Genomic DNA, 17,165 nt, shown 5'->3' with positions numbered 1-17,165 from the left:
GATGGCAGGTTCAGGACTCAGTGGAGCAACTTTTGTCAATAATCTGTTTAAATACATGTAGCCTTGCAATATTAGTGGTTGACCAATCACACTCACACTGAAGGCTGATGTAATGTCTGTCTCAGCAAAGTCTAGTGTCCAAAATGTGTGTTCTTCACCAGAACCATTAATGTTCAACTGTTTCGTAAAAATGTATAAGTACACCAGCTCCTGCTGCATCAGCTGACTTGGCCACAGTTCCAGCAGAGCACACAAGACTGACATCATGTACTGAGGCGTTTTCCAGGAAATAGCTACAGCCCATTCATTCTTTGCTCTTGGTTAGTTCAATTTTTTTTTTTTTAGAGTTTCTGCAGGTTACACCCACATGTAAAATTACCAACATCATCCCGTGGTCCTATCAGATTACTGAATTCAAATGGTGGCCTTAGGGTAATATATAAGCCTAAATCTTGTAATAACAAAAACAAAATCACATTCAGATTCATTAATACCACCACCACTGGATATGGCTGAGTTTCTTTCTTTTTTTTCATTCTCTTTTGCTTTGTTTTGTTCTCTTCTCCTTTGACCCTCTGTGTTGCATTACTGATTATTATTATAGGCTATATAATATAATATTATAAAATATAATACAGATTTTGAATGGACACTACACATCTAAGTGTGACTTGACTTTCAAGACACCTGCACAGAATGAATGGATAATGATGAATAGTCATGAGCTGAACTTTTTCCCTCCCTGCACTACACGGGATAGGACGTCAGAGAGAGGAGCACAGGGGGGGCGGAGCCGGGAGGAGGATTCAAGACTGTGGCGGGAGAAGGAGTCGAGCATGTGCCGGTTGAGGGAGAGTAGACCCTCCCAGTTACTACAGCGCTCCACGTGAGGCTGAGACTCATGTAGGCCAGTCAAACTGGGCTGTCACTGTCTGGAGGACCTGGCCGACCTCCCTCCCCAACAACACACACACAGGCGCGCGCGCATACGCACGCACGCACCCCCACACCCACACACACACACACACACACACACACACACACACACACACACACACACACACACACACACAAAACTAACTCCGATAACAATCGTTGGGAAGTTTAGAAGAGAAGCAGTGAAGCCAAAATGTATAAGTACACCAGCTCCTGCTGCATACTTGGCCACAGTTCCAGCAGAGCGCACAAGACTGACATCATGTAGGCCACTGAGGCGTTTTCCAGGAAATAGCTACAGCCCATTCATTCTTTGCTCTTGGTTAGTTCAATTTTTTTCTAGAGTTCCTGCAGGTTACACCCACATGTAAAATTACCATCATCCCGTGGTCCTATCAGATTACTACTGAATTCAAATGGTGGCCTTAGGGTAATATATAAACTTAAATCTTATAATAATAATACAAATCACATTCAGATTCATTAATACCACCACCACTGGATATGGCTGAGTTTCTTCTTTTTTTTCATTCTCTTTTGCTTTGTTTTGTTCTCTTCTCCTTTGACCCTCTGTGTTGCATTACTGATTATTATTATAGGCTATATAATATAATATTATAAAATATAATACAGATTTTGAATGGACACTACACATCTAAGTGTGACTTGACTTTCAAGACACCTGCACAGAATGAATGGATAATGATGAATAGTCATGAGCTTAACTTTTCCCCTCCCTGCACTACACGGGATAGGACGTCAGAGAGAGGAGCACAGGGGGGGCGGAGCCGGGAGGAGGATTCAAGACTGTGGCGGGAGAAGGAGTCGAGTATGTGCCGGTTGAGGATCCAGCAGCAGAGTAGACCCTCCCAGTTACTACAGCGCTCCACGTGAGGCTGAGACTCATGTAGGCCAGTCAAACTGGGCTGTCACTGTCTGGAGGACCTGGCCGACCTCCCTCCCCAACAACAACACACAGGCGCGCGCGCATACGCACGCACGCACACACACACACACACACACACACACACACACACACACACACACACACACACACACACACACACACACACACACACACACACACACACACACACACACACACACACACACACACACACACACACACACACACAACTAACTCCGATAACAATCGTTGGGAAGTTTAGAAGAGAAGCAGTGAAGCCAAAATGTATAAGTAGCCTACACCAGCTCCTGCTGCATCAGCCTGCTTGGCCACAGTTCCAGCAGAGCACACAAGACTGACATCATGTACTGAGGCGTTTTCCTGGAAATAGCTACAGCCCATTCATTCTTTACTCATGGTTAGTTCAACTTTCTTTTTTTAGAGTTCCTGCGGGTTACACCCACCACCCACATGTAAAATTACCATCATCCCGTGGTCCTATCAAATACTGAATTCAAATGGTGGCCTTAGGGTAATATATAAGCTTAAGTCTTATAATGATAATAAAAATCACATTCACATTCATTAATACCACCACCACTGGATATGGCTGAGTTTCTTCTTTTTTTTCATTCTCTTTTGCTTTGTTTTGTTCTTTTCTCCTTTGACCCTCTGTGTTGCATTACTGATTATTATTATAGGCTATATAATATAATATTATAAAATATAATACAGATTTTGAATGGACACTACACATCTAAGTGTGACTTGACTTTCAAGACACCTGCACAGAATGAATGGATAATGATGAATAGTCATGAGCTGAACTTTTTCCCTCCCTGCACTACACGGGATAGGACGTCAGAGAGAGGAGCACAGGGGGGGCGGAGCCGGGAGGAGGATTCAAGACTGTGGCGGGAGAAGGAGTCGAGCATGTGCCGGTTGAGGGAGAGTAGACCCTCCCAGTTACTACAGCGCTCCACGTGAGGCTGAGACTCATGTAGGCCAGTCAAACTGGGCTGTCACTGTCTGGAGGACCTGGCCGACCTCCCTCCCCAACAACACACACACAGGCGCGCGCATACGCACGCACACACGCACCCACGCACCCACACACCCACACACACACACACACAAAAAAAAAACTCCGATAACAATCGTTGGGAAGTTCAGAAGAGAAGCAGTGAAGCCAAGAGTTTGAAACGTGTAGCTATATAAATAAATCTGATCTATTCCAGGCCATATGGTTAATGGAAGTTATTCATCCTGTTAAAGTGCCATCTATAAGACTGGAAAATATAAAACCAGGTTCGACCTTTGAGGATCTATAGCTGCCTATAGAGACTGTAGTGGATTATATTACATGGGAACAGATAGCTGTCTGTAGTGTTATTAACTAACAAAAACAGAAACAGAAATCCAACACATCAAATGGTGAAAAAACATTGAGTTCAACCATCTGAGTGGTTTTACTTACATTAGATTCAGACCTCAGTGCAGTCAGTCCTCCTGGTTCCAGCCTGGTAGAATAATCTTGATCTGCCTCTGTCCGTGTTGTTTTTCACTTCAAGTTTCACAGCAGCACCGTTGAGACCAAACCCCGAGGCTGACTTAACCCTAAACCTCTGACAAATAACAGTCGGACTGCAGCACTGACACAACTCCTTCTCAACTTCTCAAGGATTCTCTCAGACATGGACACGGGCTAAACTTTTATCACCTCCGGTGGGCGGAGGCGGGGCCTGCTGCATACACACGTGGAATTCGCTCGGTAAACAGACACGTGAAGGCTTGGCTTTGTAGTAGTGTGAGAGGAAATTCCAAGCGAGGACGGCCCAGCACGGCACAGTAACCCCTCTCTGCCTCTCAGTGCGCATGACAGAAGTCTACAGACACAACCATCAGAGCACTCACACCACTCGTGGGTGGGGCCCCTGAAAGAATACTAAAGTGGGCCCATGCCCTCTGACTTTTCCACTTTTATTCTTTGACTACGTACGTATTATCATTTTTATTTAGCCCACTTTGTTTTGATGCTAATGCAGCATTACAATTAGTATTAGCAAATCTGGTATTAGTCAGGGTCTTATGCAGAATAATTCAGTCATACAAAGATTAGACTACTGGGATTTTTTGTGGGCCCCCCAAGAATTATCATCACCTTTCTCCCCTATACAACGGCCCTGAGCCTACTGTTTGTGCACATTTGAGGTTGTCTGATTTGTTTATTGCAGTGTCATGCACATTCAAAGATGGTTAGTATTTGTATTGTTTAGTGTCTTGTAAGCCCGTGTGGGCTGGGTACAATTAATACTGTTCATGACACTGCGATAAACGTCTCATGTTTGGATCCATAGACTCATGCAACGAGAATTTCAGAGCACACAGGCAAATTTCCCAAAATGTATAATAGTAAGTTGTATCCTTAGGTAGGACGTGTTTTCTGTCTTGATGTCCAATGCTGTTTCAATAAATCTGGTGAGGACATAGAAAAACCAACCATGTCACACTGAGACCTCCAACGCCTGACCTTTTTCAAGGATTTCCTCAGTTCGTTGCACAGAGGGCATTGAAACAGAAAGTGAAATTCATCCTCAACAATATCAAGATCACACAAAACACACAGAAGCTGCTCTTCATGCCTTATACCAGCCTGCTTCAATCACCACCAGCAACAGCAGATCTCAACTGTGCGCACAGCGACTGACCCCTCCCTAAGTTTAATGCTCATTATGGATCTGTGTAGTGATCCCCTTCATTTGAACATTTATTACACACAAATTATTACTTGAAATATGATAGAACTCAGAAAGAGAAAATACTGCAGAGACATCTCTTGACCAGGGAAAATTCTGGGCTTTATCCCATTTTAAAGGACAATTCAAGGCAAATTCAACCTGTGGCTCTAGTTTCCTAATATTTTAGGTCTAAAAGAATGATTCTGAAGATTTCCGTTTTAATGTCTCGTGTTCTGTAGTAGTTGTGTCTGTCCCTGCATCGCCACGGCAGCGTATAATAAGAGCAGATCGATCTTTCGCCATTTCGCGTCGACCATGTGCGACCACCCAAAAATATCAAATTTCGGATCAGGCCGGACGTCCGCGCAAAAGTAGACGTGTTTTCGCATTTGGGAAAGGGGCGAAATTGAGGCATGAAGTCGGAGAAGAAGAATAATAATAAACAGCGCAATTTCAAGTTTAGGCTTTTAACATCCTACAAAACCACTTTTTTTAACTCACAGACAACGTCAGATGGCTTCAAACATACACCAAGAAAGCTGACAAGTTTGTAAACGGAGCTTCAGACGACCTGTAAACATAGTTAGCCGTCAACTTGACTCTCACACGAGACTTCGCAAGTTTGCGTGAGACTTCGTGAGACTTTGTATTACAGCTCCATTTACAAACATGTCGGATTTCTTGACGTGAACAACCCCCTCAGTGTATGTTTGAAGCCATCTGATGCTGTCCGTGGAAAAAAATACGGCTTTGAGGGATGTGCAGCCTAAACAGCGTAAGATAGGTCTGCTCCCATTATATAGGGACAGACAGAACTACTGCAGAACAGGAGTAATTAAAAAGAAAATCTTCAGATTCCTTCTTTTAGACCTAAAATATTAGGAAACTAGAGCCCCAGGTTGAATTTGACCCTGGGGGTCAAATTCAAACCCCAGGGAATTTGACCCTGGGGGTCAAATTCAATTTGTATTTGGGTGTGGAGATCACTCCTACCATCGATAAAATTGTCCCACGAACTACAATCCCTTAACAGATAAAGTTACACAGTTTACGAACAGGTGGACAAGAATACCTTAATCTATGATCAGGCGCATCAACGTTTTAAAAAAGTTAATTCTACCCAAGTATTTGTATTTTTTTCAATCTATTCCACTTGTTTCCCCACTTTCATTTTCTAATTCACTTAAAAATCTCTTCTCCTCCTTCATTTGGAACAATAGGCATCCCAGGCTCAGGCTCTGATTGTTTTATCTACCATATGATATAATAATAGATAATATAATAGAGGTGGATTAGGCTACAGCTACCAAATCCTATGTGGTATTATTGGCCAGCTCAAATCAGAGCAGGAATGTTTTATTTTGTGAACACCCACCCGTCTGGGTTTCAATGGAATCTCTTCAATTAACATTCCTTTAAATTTATATATATATTCAGCCAACAAGAACAGACTAATCAAACAGACAGCAATGATTTGGCACAGCGCTTCGGTAAACTTGGGAGAGACTTCCAAGTTATCACAGTTTTTTCCTATCTATGGTAATAATGACTTTCAGTCTGGAAGCAGACACCAAGTTTAAAACTTGGGCGACCTCTTTAAAGACAATCATACTTATTCTGTCTTTCGAAGAACATAGGGCCACATATAGAATATCTTCAACTTGAAACTTCCCCCACTGTCTACCCTTGAAGACTTTACAATGAGATTTTCAGACTCCAAGGGGCAGGTGTCTTTTTTATGTAATGTCTTTGTAAGTAAACCCAAAGAGTCATCACAAAACATAGATATTACAATCATGGAAATCAGATTAGCAAGAAAATTAAACAGAGGAAGAATAGTCCAGAGCTTGTTTTATAGCTCAAACTCAAACTGTGAATACAAATTCTAAGCAGCAATATAGGCTATAACCCCAAGCTGCACCTTTTTAACCCAAATATACTCATGTGGGAATGCCCTCTGGTAGTATATTTTTGTGTTGAACCTACCCAGTCAAATCATTAGCCTACCTCTCAAACCAAAGTTATGTTTACTGAATATTTACCCGGACAACATTGTGACCTCCAAAAACGAAAAATCCTTACTCAATATTTGTTTTTCTGGAAGGTAAAAGATGTATAGCCTGTTCACGGAAAAAAGGAAAAACCTAGAGAAACCTAGCTTGACAACCACACTTTCCAGAACTAATGTCGGACTAGTAGCAGAATCATGGGGATTGGTCAAATAAGCACCTTTTTTTCTCAACACAAAGTGACTCAAGAACAAAATCAAATACAACACAAAATGTTTTAATTAACATTCAAATGACAGATAGAACCAGTTAGATAGTCTGGGGGTCAGATTGTAGGACCCGACAATGGTGACCATTTTGATTAAAAGTCCTCTTTTATGTGTGGGGATCCGACAAAGTGGAATGTGACTAAAATTGAATGTAACCAATGAAGAAGTGAGCTGACTGAGAGCACATAGCATAACAAAGCAGTGTGGCTACAGATCATGTTTGATCACGCGAGATTTCTGGCTTGGGGGACGAGATTCTAGTGTAAATCTGTGTGTGTGGTGTGCTCACAGTGTCTCACTCATGGATTTATTATAATACATCCGTGGTCTCACTTTACCCTGCAGCATTTGTCTCACTTTACCCCAACACCCCCATTATAGAAAAAACGACCTCTCTTAGAAATTCAGGCTAATTTTCAGCCAGCATCATCACATGGTTTTATGTGTTAGTAGTTCATCATCATGTATCATATAAGTTTTTCTACCTGAATCAATTTGCTTTGGCACAACAGTTGATTAAGTTGACAGCAAGAAAATTTACTTTTACATGCAAAAATCATATTTTTGTGAAAAAAACATGCTTTCCACAGCATCATGAGGTCCTCTCCTTCATGGCCATGGGGAAATGGAAGGGGCTTGAAAACATAATGGTCACATGACCATAAATGTGTTCCGTTTTCTAGATACAGGGGGTGTCTCACATTACCCGGTGTGTCTCACATTACCCCACTCTCCCCTATTCATGTATTGTATTGTATGTTTGTCTATCTGTAACTAATTGTTGTATTATGTCCTCTGAAACAGGTCTCTCCTTTGGAAACAAGCCCCCATGTCTCAATGAGATTAAATAAACATCCCTTACAATTAGTAATATTAAAATATCTATTATAATATAACGGTCACTGTGTGGAACTGCCCCCTCTACATGAGTAGTAAACTTTGAAAAGTCGCAGTAGGTTAAAATTAAAATTAAAAAAGTAATACCACTGCACAACAATGCTACAGTATACGCATAAATGTACTGATCACAATTTCATTATTCTGCCGTTCAGCCTAGTTCCCAGCACATCAACAAGAGCCCCAACTGGTGCAGCATCAAAAGCCCCAACTGGTGATGGAACACCACAGTGAGTCCTTTGTTGTGTATTAGAGAAACTTGGAAGCTATTGAGCGCATCTACAGTAGGGCTAAATTCAGTGGTGATATGTGTTGAAGTTAATGAACTTTAGACTAAATGGAAAACACGACTGAGTGGCAGCTGTGTGACTACGGCCAAAGGCTACACATTTGTACAGCTGAGTAGACACTTTATTATCTTCCAGTTCTGAGGCAGCTGCACAGCACAGAGGATCTGCCCAGTTCATCACTTACTCTTATTCATTATGTGCCTCATCTTACTTGAGCTTTTGTTTTGCATCCTTTGTGGAAGCTTTTATGCCATATATGGTGCCAATTGAGGCCCAGTGGGTCTATACATGACCTTTAGTTATTTACTGATACAAAACCATCAAGGGAGTTCTAGTTTACAACTTTACTAGTACTACCCATGTTCAACACTTGACTTTTTACACATAAGGGTCAAGAGGGGTTAACTGGTTAGCTGAATTTGTGAACAATTGTGTAGACACATAGTTAAAGCAGAAGTGAGTGATCCGGTCGTTTTCGCTAATGCTGCGTTCCAGGCAGGCTTTTGAAATCGTAAATTACAGCTTCAAGTCACAACTTACGACTTTGTAGCGTTCCAGGCAACCCACTCGTGTTTTTCCGACCTGTTTTACCGGTGAAAGTCACTATAACGGCCACTCGTAACTTCCGACCGGTGAACTCGTACCAGATCGAACTGGTACCACTTCACGGTCGGAAAAATACGAGTTTCCTTGAACGCACCATAACAGTCCTCGTCGCTACGTCACCACATTCACGGCGTCCCTTGGCTGCACACACAGCCCTGCATGCCGTTCTCTCTCCTCATTGGATAAAAACTGTAGGATACGATAAATGTTTTCTCTTCGGCTCAGAGCAGAGCAGAGGGACTGAGAGACCCGTGTTTCAGTCCAAACACTCTATGTAAGTGATTGCTGTCGGAAGATATAACTATTTAAGACTTATATTAACACAAATATATCACTCACTTCTGCTTTAAATTGGCATACCGGTATAAATATATTATAAGTGCCAGAACGATCGTTATTCTAGTGTGCAGTGCTCTGATGGTGAAACAGAGATGGAAGACCATAGAGGGTTATGGCATACGCAGGATATCTAAATAAGGGCATATGACAGCAAAAGACACATTGCATATTTGTGCAATGTGTATATCCTATACAGATTGCACTATATATATTGCTGTTGTTGTTTGCTTCATCTTCTGTCAGTTTCTTGTATACTATCTTACATGTTTGAAAAAAACATCACTTTGTAAAAATGATGTATTAAGCCTTTATAGCTAAATGCTAGTAATCTCACAATTAGTAAAAATAGAGATCACCAGAGAATGAAAAAGCTCATATCAAATCTCAACTGGAGTTCACCCAAGGGCATGTAGGAGACTCCAAGGTCAATTGTAAGAAGATTATTTGGTCTGATGAGACAAAAATTGAGCTTTTTGACCATCAGACTAGACGCTATGTTTGGTGATCACCAAACACTGCACATCACTACAAACACACCGTCTCTACCATGAAGTATGGTGGTGGCAGCATCATGCTGTGGGGATGCTTCTCAGCAGCAGGCCCTGGAAGGCTCGTAAAGGTAGACGGGGAAATGAATGAAGCAAAAATATTGCTGGAGTGGCTGAGTCAAAAGCCAAGACTTTAATCCAATTGAGAATTTTTGTCTTGATTTGAAAAGAGCTGTTCATGCCCATCCCCAAGCAACCTGGCTGAATCTGAGCTGTTTTGCAAGGACAAATGGACAAAAATTGCAGAATCCAGATGTGCAAGCCTGATTGAGACCTATCCAGTGCTGTGATTTCAGCCAAGGTGCACATGCTAACTTGAAGAGGGTGAATATTTATGCAGTCATTTATTTTACATTATATAGGCCTAGTTTTAATTAATTGACATTACTTTGTAAAAATCCAGTTTCACTTTGACACTGAATAGTTTTGGGGGGAATTTTATTGTCAAAAAAGCCAAATTTTATTGATCATGACTTCATTCATAAAAGCAATAAAATGTAAAATTATCCAAGGGAAGTGAATACTTTTTTATAGGCAGTTTATATGTAGCTTATATGAGTGGTATAGTTGTGTCAATGCTACAAGAAATATATATTAAACATGTTTGTGCATAATTATATTATGTTATTCTTTTAATTCACTTGCACTGTGAAAGCTGGCCCATAACTGACCTGAACGGATCCATTCAAATAGTTGATTTGTTGTTTTGTAGTCACTGTGAAGTGTGACAGCGTCTAAAAAAAACCAAAAAAACACACACATATCACAGCTGGATCATTCCTCGTACTGCCCGCGCTCCGTGGGTGACAGACACGTACATAACAGTGGGTGTAAAATACCTCCGCTTTCTCAGGGAATTGCCGCGGGTTGTGAGCAACACGTCTCCGTGGATACCATCAGTCATCGCTCCCATGATGTCAGGCTTGAGTAACACGTGGAAAAGCGCGCGCAGATTTGAGAGCCCGGCGTTACAATGTTGTGTTGTGCCGGTTCACGTGGATGTATACGCGTGAACAAGCCGGAGCCGTGGGTTTGTCCTGGGTGGGACCTTATTCATATACAATCTATGGGTGGGACCGAAAAAAGCGATTGGACAGTGGGAGGCGAGTGGGTGCAAAAAAAAAAAAAGTCTAAAAAAAAATCGTGTGGGAATCTGAGAAGAGCCACGGGACACCTTTCTAGATTTCACCAGACAGTAAATGACTATGTAGCCTATGTAGCTTATAGCTTTATGAAAATAATAATACTTTACTTTTCATGGATGATTTCCGCCATGAAAAAGTTTTGGAAGAACACACACTCCTAAGTGTTTTATCAGTCAGTCAGCACAAGGACACTATTATTTGGATGGCTTATCTATCCTGGTGAAAGGGTTAAACTCTGTCAACCGGATTACATAGCGACCTGACAGTCCTGACTGAGGAGGGCTCATACGACTCAAGTGGAAGGAAATCTGTGGGGACGGTCAGGACATGGACCCCGCAGGTTGTTCACTTTTTCATTCTGACTTCATTTAGTAGCCTAACTAAAAACTCATTTGAAACATCTGGTCAGACTAACTTCACACTGGTTTAGGATGAAGCAGTCCAGTCTCAATTTAAAGCAATGTGAAGTTCACATCATATATTTCTATCATTTTTGTTGGAGACATCTATTACATCTATTCACCCTGAGGTGAGGGACTTTTTCTTCAAACGATGCGAGGGTCTAAGGACAGAGGATGTTATGATGCTGTGTGAAAAAACGGTTTGTAAAAATGGGCTATATATCAGATTTTCTTTCTTTTTTTTTAAGTTTAACAGGTTTCCTCAAGTCTTCTTTAAATGCATTTTGACTATTGCTGTATTACCTGCATCACAAAGTGACTTACACATGGATCAACATTAACTAGCAAAATAACAAAAACTAAAAAGGCACTTTAACTTCATGATCTTGACGAGAGCTCTTGAGCAAATATCATGCTGCGAGTGCCCTCTTGTGGAGGAAACGTGTAACTTTGAGAAGAAAACACCATCCAATACGACGCAATAAACATGAATATATTTTTTTTAAACAACCAGTACTTTAATAGAGACCATTTCACAGAGTATCAAACAAGCCTGCTTAGACCATCATAGACTTGTGCCAATTACACCTTTATAAAAAAAAAAAAAAAAAAAATCAATGCCATAGTTGTATATCATGAGTGAATGTTCCTTTATTACACGACCAACCATTAACAGATGGAAACCTTCAGTATGAAGAAGTAACATGGTGAGAATTGGTTGACTTTGTAAACAACCAAAGCCAAAGTAATTACACATCAAAATCCTTCTTTTAAAAAATGCTGGCATTTACACACTGAAAATGAGGAACACTATGTCTACAAAGTACATTATTAACAAAAAAAAGAAACCTATCAAGAGATTAACCGGTGAACTGGAATGTTGGGTGGTACATTTTAGGGCCGATGAGACAGGTTTGACTTGAGTGAGGAGTCACTCCTGTACACACTCACCAAGTACTTGAAAATTACCATAACAACACAAAAGGGAGGGGATACTAAAATGCTCGATTGTTTAAAAAACCCAACACAAAAATGACCAAATGGCCACGTTGAAGTCCATGACACGGCAGAACCTGTACAACCGTTCATCTTTAACTCTCACCACACCTGGCAAATGTTCATCTACTTTCTGTCATTGGACCTGGAGCGGCTGCAGGGAAGGAAAAAACAAAAATTGTTAAAGCTTGCAATAATGTTTACATTATTATAATGTACATTATTCTCAAGTGCAATTAAACAAGCATTAACTTTGTTATGTATTTAGAGTATGGTTCTCAGTAGTAATGTGTTAATCAGTGACCTTACTAGATTTGCACTAACTGATAATATAACCAAAATTTAGACATGGTTTTAAATGTCAAACACTGAAACGATCTTGTAATCAGATGCATGTGAGTACCTCCTTGATCGAGAGAAGGATCTCGAAGGCTTGTGGTTCCTGTCCCGGGAGAGGGACCTCTCCCTCCTCCTGTCTCGGGAGAAAGACCTGCAAAGCCAAACCATCCCATTAAGAAATCATTGTCATTTCAGCTCCACTCAGAAATCTGAAGATACCCCACATGATATATGAATGATGCCAATTTACCATATTGAGATGAAATCATTTTCATAATATACACTTCCCATCCACCACCACTTGGATTTAACTACGCTAATAGGTAAGAGCCTCCCATTGGATAATTACTGCATGGATGATCATGTTTGAGCTGGCAACAACTTATTTAACCCTAATCGATGCAGTCTCATTTCTAAACAACCATGTCTGAAGACACATCCTGTGGTCGTGGAAAAGATGTAATCTGTTTCAGAAGGGTCAAATTATTGGCCTGCATTATTAAAAACTGGAAGGATACTGGGGAAACATCTTCAAGGAAGAAATGTGGTCCAATGTGACCAGAGTCCAAACCTTAACCCCACTGACAATCTTTGAAAAATTAATGCAACTCTGGCCGGAAATAAATGTTGTGACTGCAGAAGCTTATTGAAATGATACCACAGCAAATGTGTGCCGTAATCAAAGCTAAAGGTGGTCTTACAAAGTATTGGGAGTGTGTGACTTTTTTTTTTGGACGTGCAGTGTATTTAAGCTTTAGGGACCACGTGGATGGAGGGGGGGGGGGACTCTGAAAGCTCACATACCTGCTACGACTGCGGCTGAAGCTCCTCCTGCGTGGAGATCTGCGCAAGAAAAATATACAGTTATTAAAAACAAAAGACATGTGCACTGAATACCCCGCAGAGCTGAGAGCCCCACGCTATGTTTAACCCTTTTCTTATATGCGCCTCCTTCAACACAGGTGTATCCCTATCTGGGTACCTCAAAATGGAAATAAAAGACTTTGGTATCTTCCCACACAACAGTTGTCTTAATTAGAATATTTAAGTCACTGGCAATGGACCCAGCACATAAAGATGGCAGGTGCTTAGGAACCACTTCTTACCTATCCCCCAGTACCACATGCATCTATAATGTCAACAGTGTGACTTGTGTTTCAGTTTTTAATAATTAAGTGGAAGACTACACTGTACCATACACTTAACAAATGAGGTGTGTCCTGGTGTCAGAAATCTAAAGCTATGACTAAAATCAAAGTGTGCTATCCAGCATCATTTGTCCCTGTCAGAAGATCTAACACTGCACTGTGGACTGGCCCTGGTGTGGGAATATAGAGACACACCATCTGTATGAAACTGGTCCAATGCACTTCAAGGGAGAACATTAGAGAAATCAAGGCTAGTAACAAAATCCAATAAGATCTGTTAACAGCAACCATACAGCACAAAGTGGTCTTGATATTCATTGAGGGGGGGTTGAGAAGAGTTTTGATCTGTGTGATTTCATAATTCTGCTCAGAGCCCCAAGACATACCAGATGATTATTTATAAATCAAACTCTCTGGAATCTGAAGTTCCAGACATTTGTGTTGGACCATTCCCTTTTGAAAGAAGGAAGTTACAGTAATGATGGAGGACAAAATGACAAAATTATGATTCAAATGATAATAAAAAGAGAACAACCTTTTTCAAACCAGCTGTCTCTTCACTTTCAAAACTAATCAGCAGTGTACTGAATGAAGCAGGAAAACTTACTAGTATTTTTGGTTTTCAACAAGCTAGATATGACGAAAGGGAGGCAGACTGTCGGCTGGGTAGGTAGAATTGGCTGAATAGGACTGGCCAGATGCTGCAAGGTGATTAGGTGGCAGGCAGATGGGGGCTGGCTGTAGCTTTTTTCCTGCTTTAATTGGTTAGCCGAAGGCTGCTGCTGGTAGGTTGTAGACATTTGGAAACGCGATACGCTGATTGGTCGGGAATGTGAGGTGGGCCGCTGCCGTTTGGGTTAAGGTTGAAGGAGGAGGAGGTTGAGAACGGCATGCTGAGGAACCAATGGGCTGGTGCAACCTGACGACTGGCCATGCCTGGGTCATGTGACAGCACCAGCCAAGCTGATTGGGGGACGATGGTCAGCAGTCACATGATGCTGAAAGAGGACTAGTTGATTGACTCTGAGGGTGGTGAGAAGAGGCATGGTGGTGGCTCTGCAACGGGTTTCATTCTTATTAATATAGATGAAAAATAAAATGCATCCTCAAACAAAAAGAAAGAAAATGCATCACATTTGGCACTTTCATTCCCCCAAAATTCTAAACAGATTATATTTCTTTAAAAATAGGAATTGCCTAATCTCATTTCATATGCCATATTCTCCATTTCAAAGCAGTTAAATGCAGAAACTTCCTGGGTGTGCACAGAAAATGTACACAAATGGGCCAGATTGAGTCAGATGCATTTAGCCATAGCGAAGCTGCACCATATAACCTATCCCCATGTCACTTAATTTTTGTTTATGAATGACTGTTATGCCCCATACATAAAATGACCTATGATGTCACTGAAGATGAAACTGCAAGCCTGAGACATTAGAACAGTCACAAAAGTATAATCAGCAGAAAAGCTACAGTAGAAATGCCTAGACTGTCAGAAGCAATTATTACTGCGGGCAAAAGTGGATTCATTACGTCACAGAGCACAAAGGGTTGTCTCTACTGGCCACTGTCAAACAACAACATGTTGGTCACCTTCGTCTGGGTTGTGGGCTTCGACGCCTGTAGTCATCTCTGTCTCTAGGCCGCCTGCTCCATGAAGGGGGGGCGCCGCGGGTGCGGCTGCGTTTCTCTCCATTGGACAGCTCTACTCGTACTCGGCAGCCACACAGTGTTCTACAAAACAATCAGCGTTAGTATGATCATTGTTTGGCTTCTCTTACTTTGAACACTGTATTCAAAGATTTAATTGCCTCTTACCTTCCATCAAGCTCTCGCACAGCATCAGTGGCATCTCTGGGATCTTCAAACTCTACGAACGCGAAGCCTGGGGGGTTTCTGGCCACCCAGACGCTGCGGAGAGGACCATAGTAGCCAAATGACCTCTCTAACTCTGTCTTGTTTCCATTGTTGCCCAAATTTCCAACATAGACCTTGCAGTCAAGGGGACAATCACGATGCATGTCTAGATCTGAAGAAGGAAACAAAACAGGAAATCGATTATTATTGCATGATACTTCAGAAACATATTGGGTGTGTGCATCTGCATATAACAATTCATCACTTGAGGGCCTGGGAGGACAAAGGCTATTCACAGTGTACCCCGGGTCTGCAGCTTGGTGAGCTGAGGTCCTCCGACCTTTGTTTCAGTTCCCTCAGGAAACGCGTGCTTCAGCCCATTACACCGAGAGCGGAGTGTGGAAACTACATCTTCAATCAAACTGGAGCACAATTACCTATTGCTGTCCTGCCGTTGCACGAAAAACATCTCAACCATCATAGTACAACGTTGGGGGTCGTTTCTTGACCATGTTTAATGAACAGCAGATACTCGGCCTGTCTGACCGACCTGCAGCCTGCGCTGACGTTAGCTAAACAAAGCTGCGAAACGAGGGGAGAAATGTGAACTCCTAAATGAGTCATAGGCTACATTTAACCGAGCAGATACTGCCTACCAAATATGTACTGCGTTTGAAAAAAAGTTTATATTCAGCGTTTTGTGTAAAGTGAGAGCTAATAATGCTAGCTAGTTAACGGCGGCTAAAATGGCTGTCGCCTCTCTGCGGCCTACACAGCCCGCAGTGGGGCACCGACCGGGGAAATCAAACCAGAGATTGAACGGATGTGGCGGCGAGATTAATCGACGTAATCTGGACACTTTACAACGTTTCAAAACGAGATACTCGAATGAATTAAGTTTAGACATTACCGTCTTTGTTGAATTTATCAACCGAGGCTTTCCGTGGTTCTCCGGCGGTCTCCAGCTCGTCGATGGAAAATGGCGTGCGGAAAGTACGTTAGTCAGGTCACCGAGCAGGAAGGAAGCTGCTCCGGGAGCGGAGGGCGGGGCAAAGCACTGTTTTGTAGTCTTTTTTTTGTTCAGTTTGTTTCCTTTTTAATTCATTTACAACAGTCTCGCGGAGTACAGTGGAATCCCAGCATTTAAATCCATTTAATAAACACAATAAAGAGGAAAACCAAAAGGCGAAGAACCTACACACACACAGGAGTAGTTTCGTAGATGTGTGCAATCACTTTGCCTATTAAATTCAATGCTTCCACTAATAGCCTACACATTTGCAACCATCCACGTTGCTTTCAGTAAGTTTTTTTACACAGACGGTCTTGCTCCTTCCCTGTAACATTCAGAGATGCAGTTATAAGGCTGTGTGCAAGAGTAGTGGATTTAATTTGGGACATAACCTCATTTGAATATCACGGGACAAAGATATCCATCATATAATATTTGATTATAAGGCATTATACCATGACAGTGGTAGCAGGTTATTTTTGCCAATCAGTAAAGGGGAACGTGCGTGCACAATGAGGATTCCTGTGAGCTTAATGTCACGTTTAAGTAAACTGGGAATTGACCATTTTTGTTTTGTACAGCGCCCCAGGCCGGCTGCATGGTGAAAAGTAAATTAATTCAAAGTAGGTTTTCAAATATGTTTGTAATTTCTCTGTGATAAGATCTCAAGTCGGTGAGTAACCCCCAAGTACCCCCCTCCCCCTCCCACTCCCATCTATAAATAG

General features: G+C 41.7%; 1 protein-coding gene across 3 annotated transcripts in view; it reads right to left on the bottom strand.

The window, feature by feature from the left end:
• Nucleotides 1-11,582: 11,582 nt before the first annotated feature.
• srsf3b (serine and arginine rich splicing factor 3b) overlaps nucleotides 11,583-17,165 on the bottom strand; it is a 65,918-nt gene continuing 60,335 nt past the window's right edge. Inside the window, exons 2-8 of one of the 3 annotated variants that reach the window (XR_014595405.1) lie at nucleotides 16,339-16,416; nucleotides 15,390-15,600; nucleotides 15,165-15,305; nucleotides 14,176-14,624; nucleotides 13,225-13,263; nucleotides 12,485-12,571; nucleotides 11,583-12,235 (exon numbers count right to left, since the gene is read on the bottom strand). Coding sequence is in view for 1 of the 3 variants with exons in the window: in XM_083972230.1 (XP_083828356.1) it covers nucleotides 12,208-12,235; nucleotides 12,485-12,571; nucleotides 13,225-13,263; nucleotides 15,165-15,305; nucleotides 15,390-15,592 (498 nt within the window). In the remaining 2 variants the exon portion in view is untranslated. Of the gene's footprint in view, nucleotides 12,236-12,484; nucleotides 12,572-13,224; nucleotides 14,625-15,164; nucleotides 15,306-15,389; nucleotides 15,601-16,338; nucleotides 16,417-17,165 lie in introns of all 3 variants that reach the window. The other 2 variants (XR_014595404.1, XM_083972230.1) reach the window with 2 other exon arrangements.

The sequence above is a fragment of the Trachurus trachurus genome, assembly GCF_905171665.1.
Source record: "Trachurus trachurus genome assembly, chromosome: 5".
Lineage (NCBI taxonomy): Eukaryota > Metazoa > Chordata > Actinopteri > Carangiformes > Carangidae > Trachurus > Trachurus trachurus.
The sequence above is the reverse complement of the archived record's forward strand: the minus strand, read 5'-3'. Positions and strand labels throughout refer to the sequence as shown.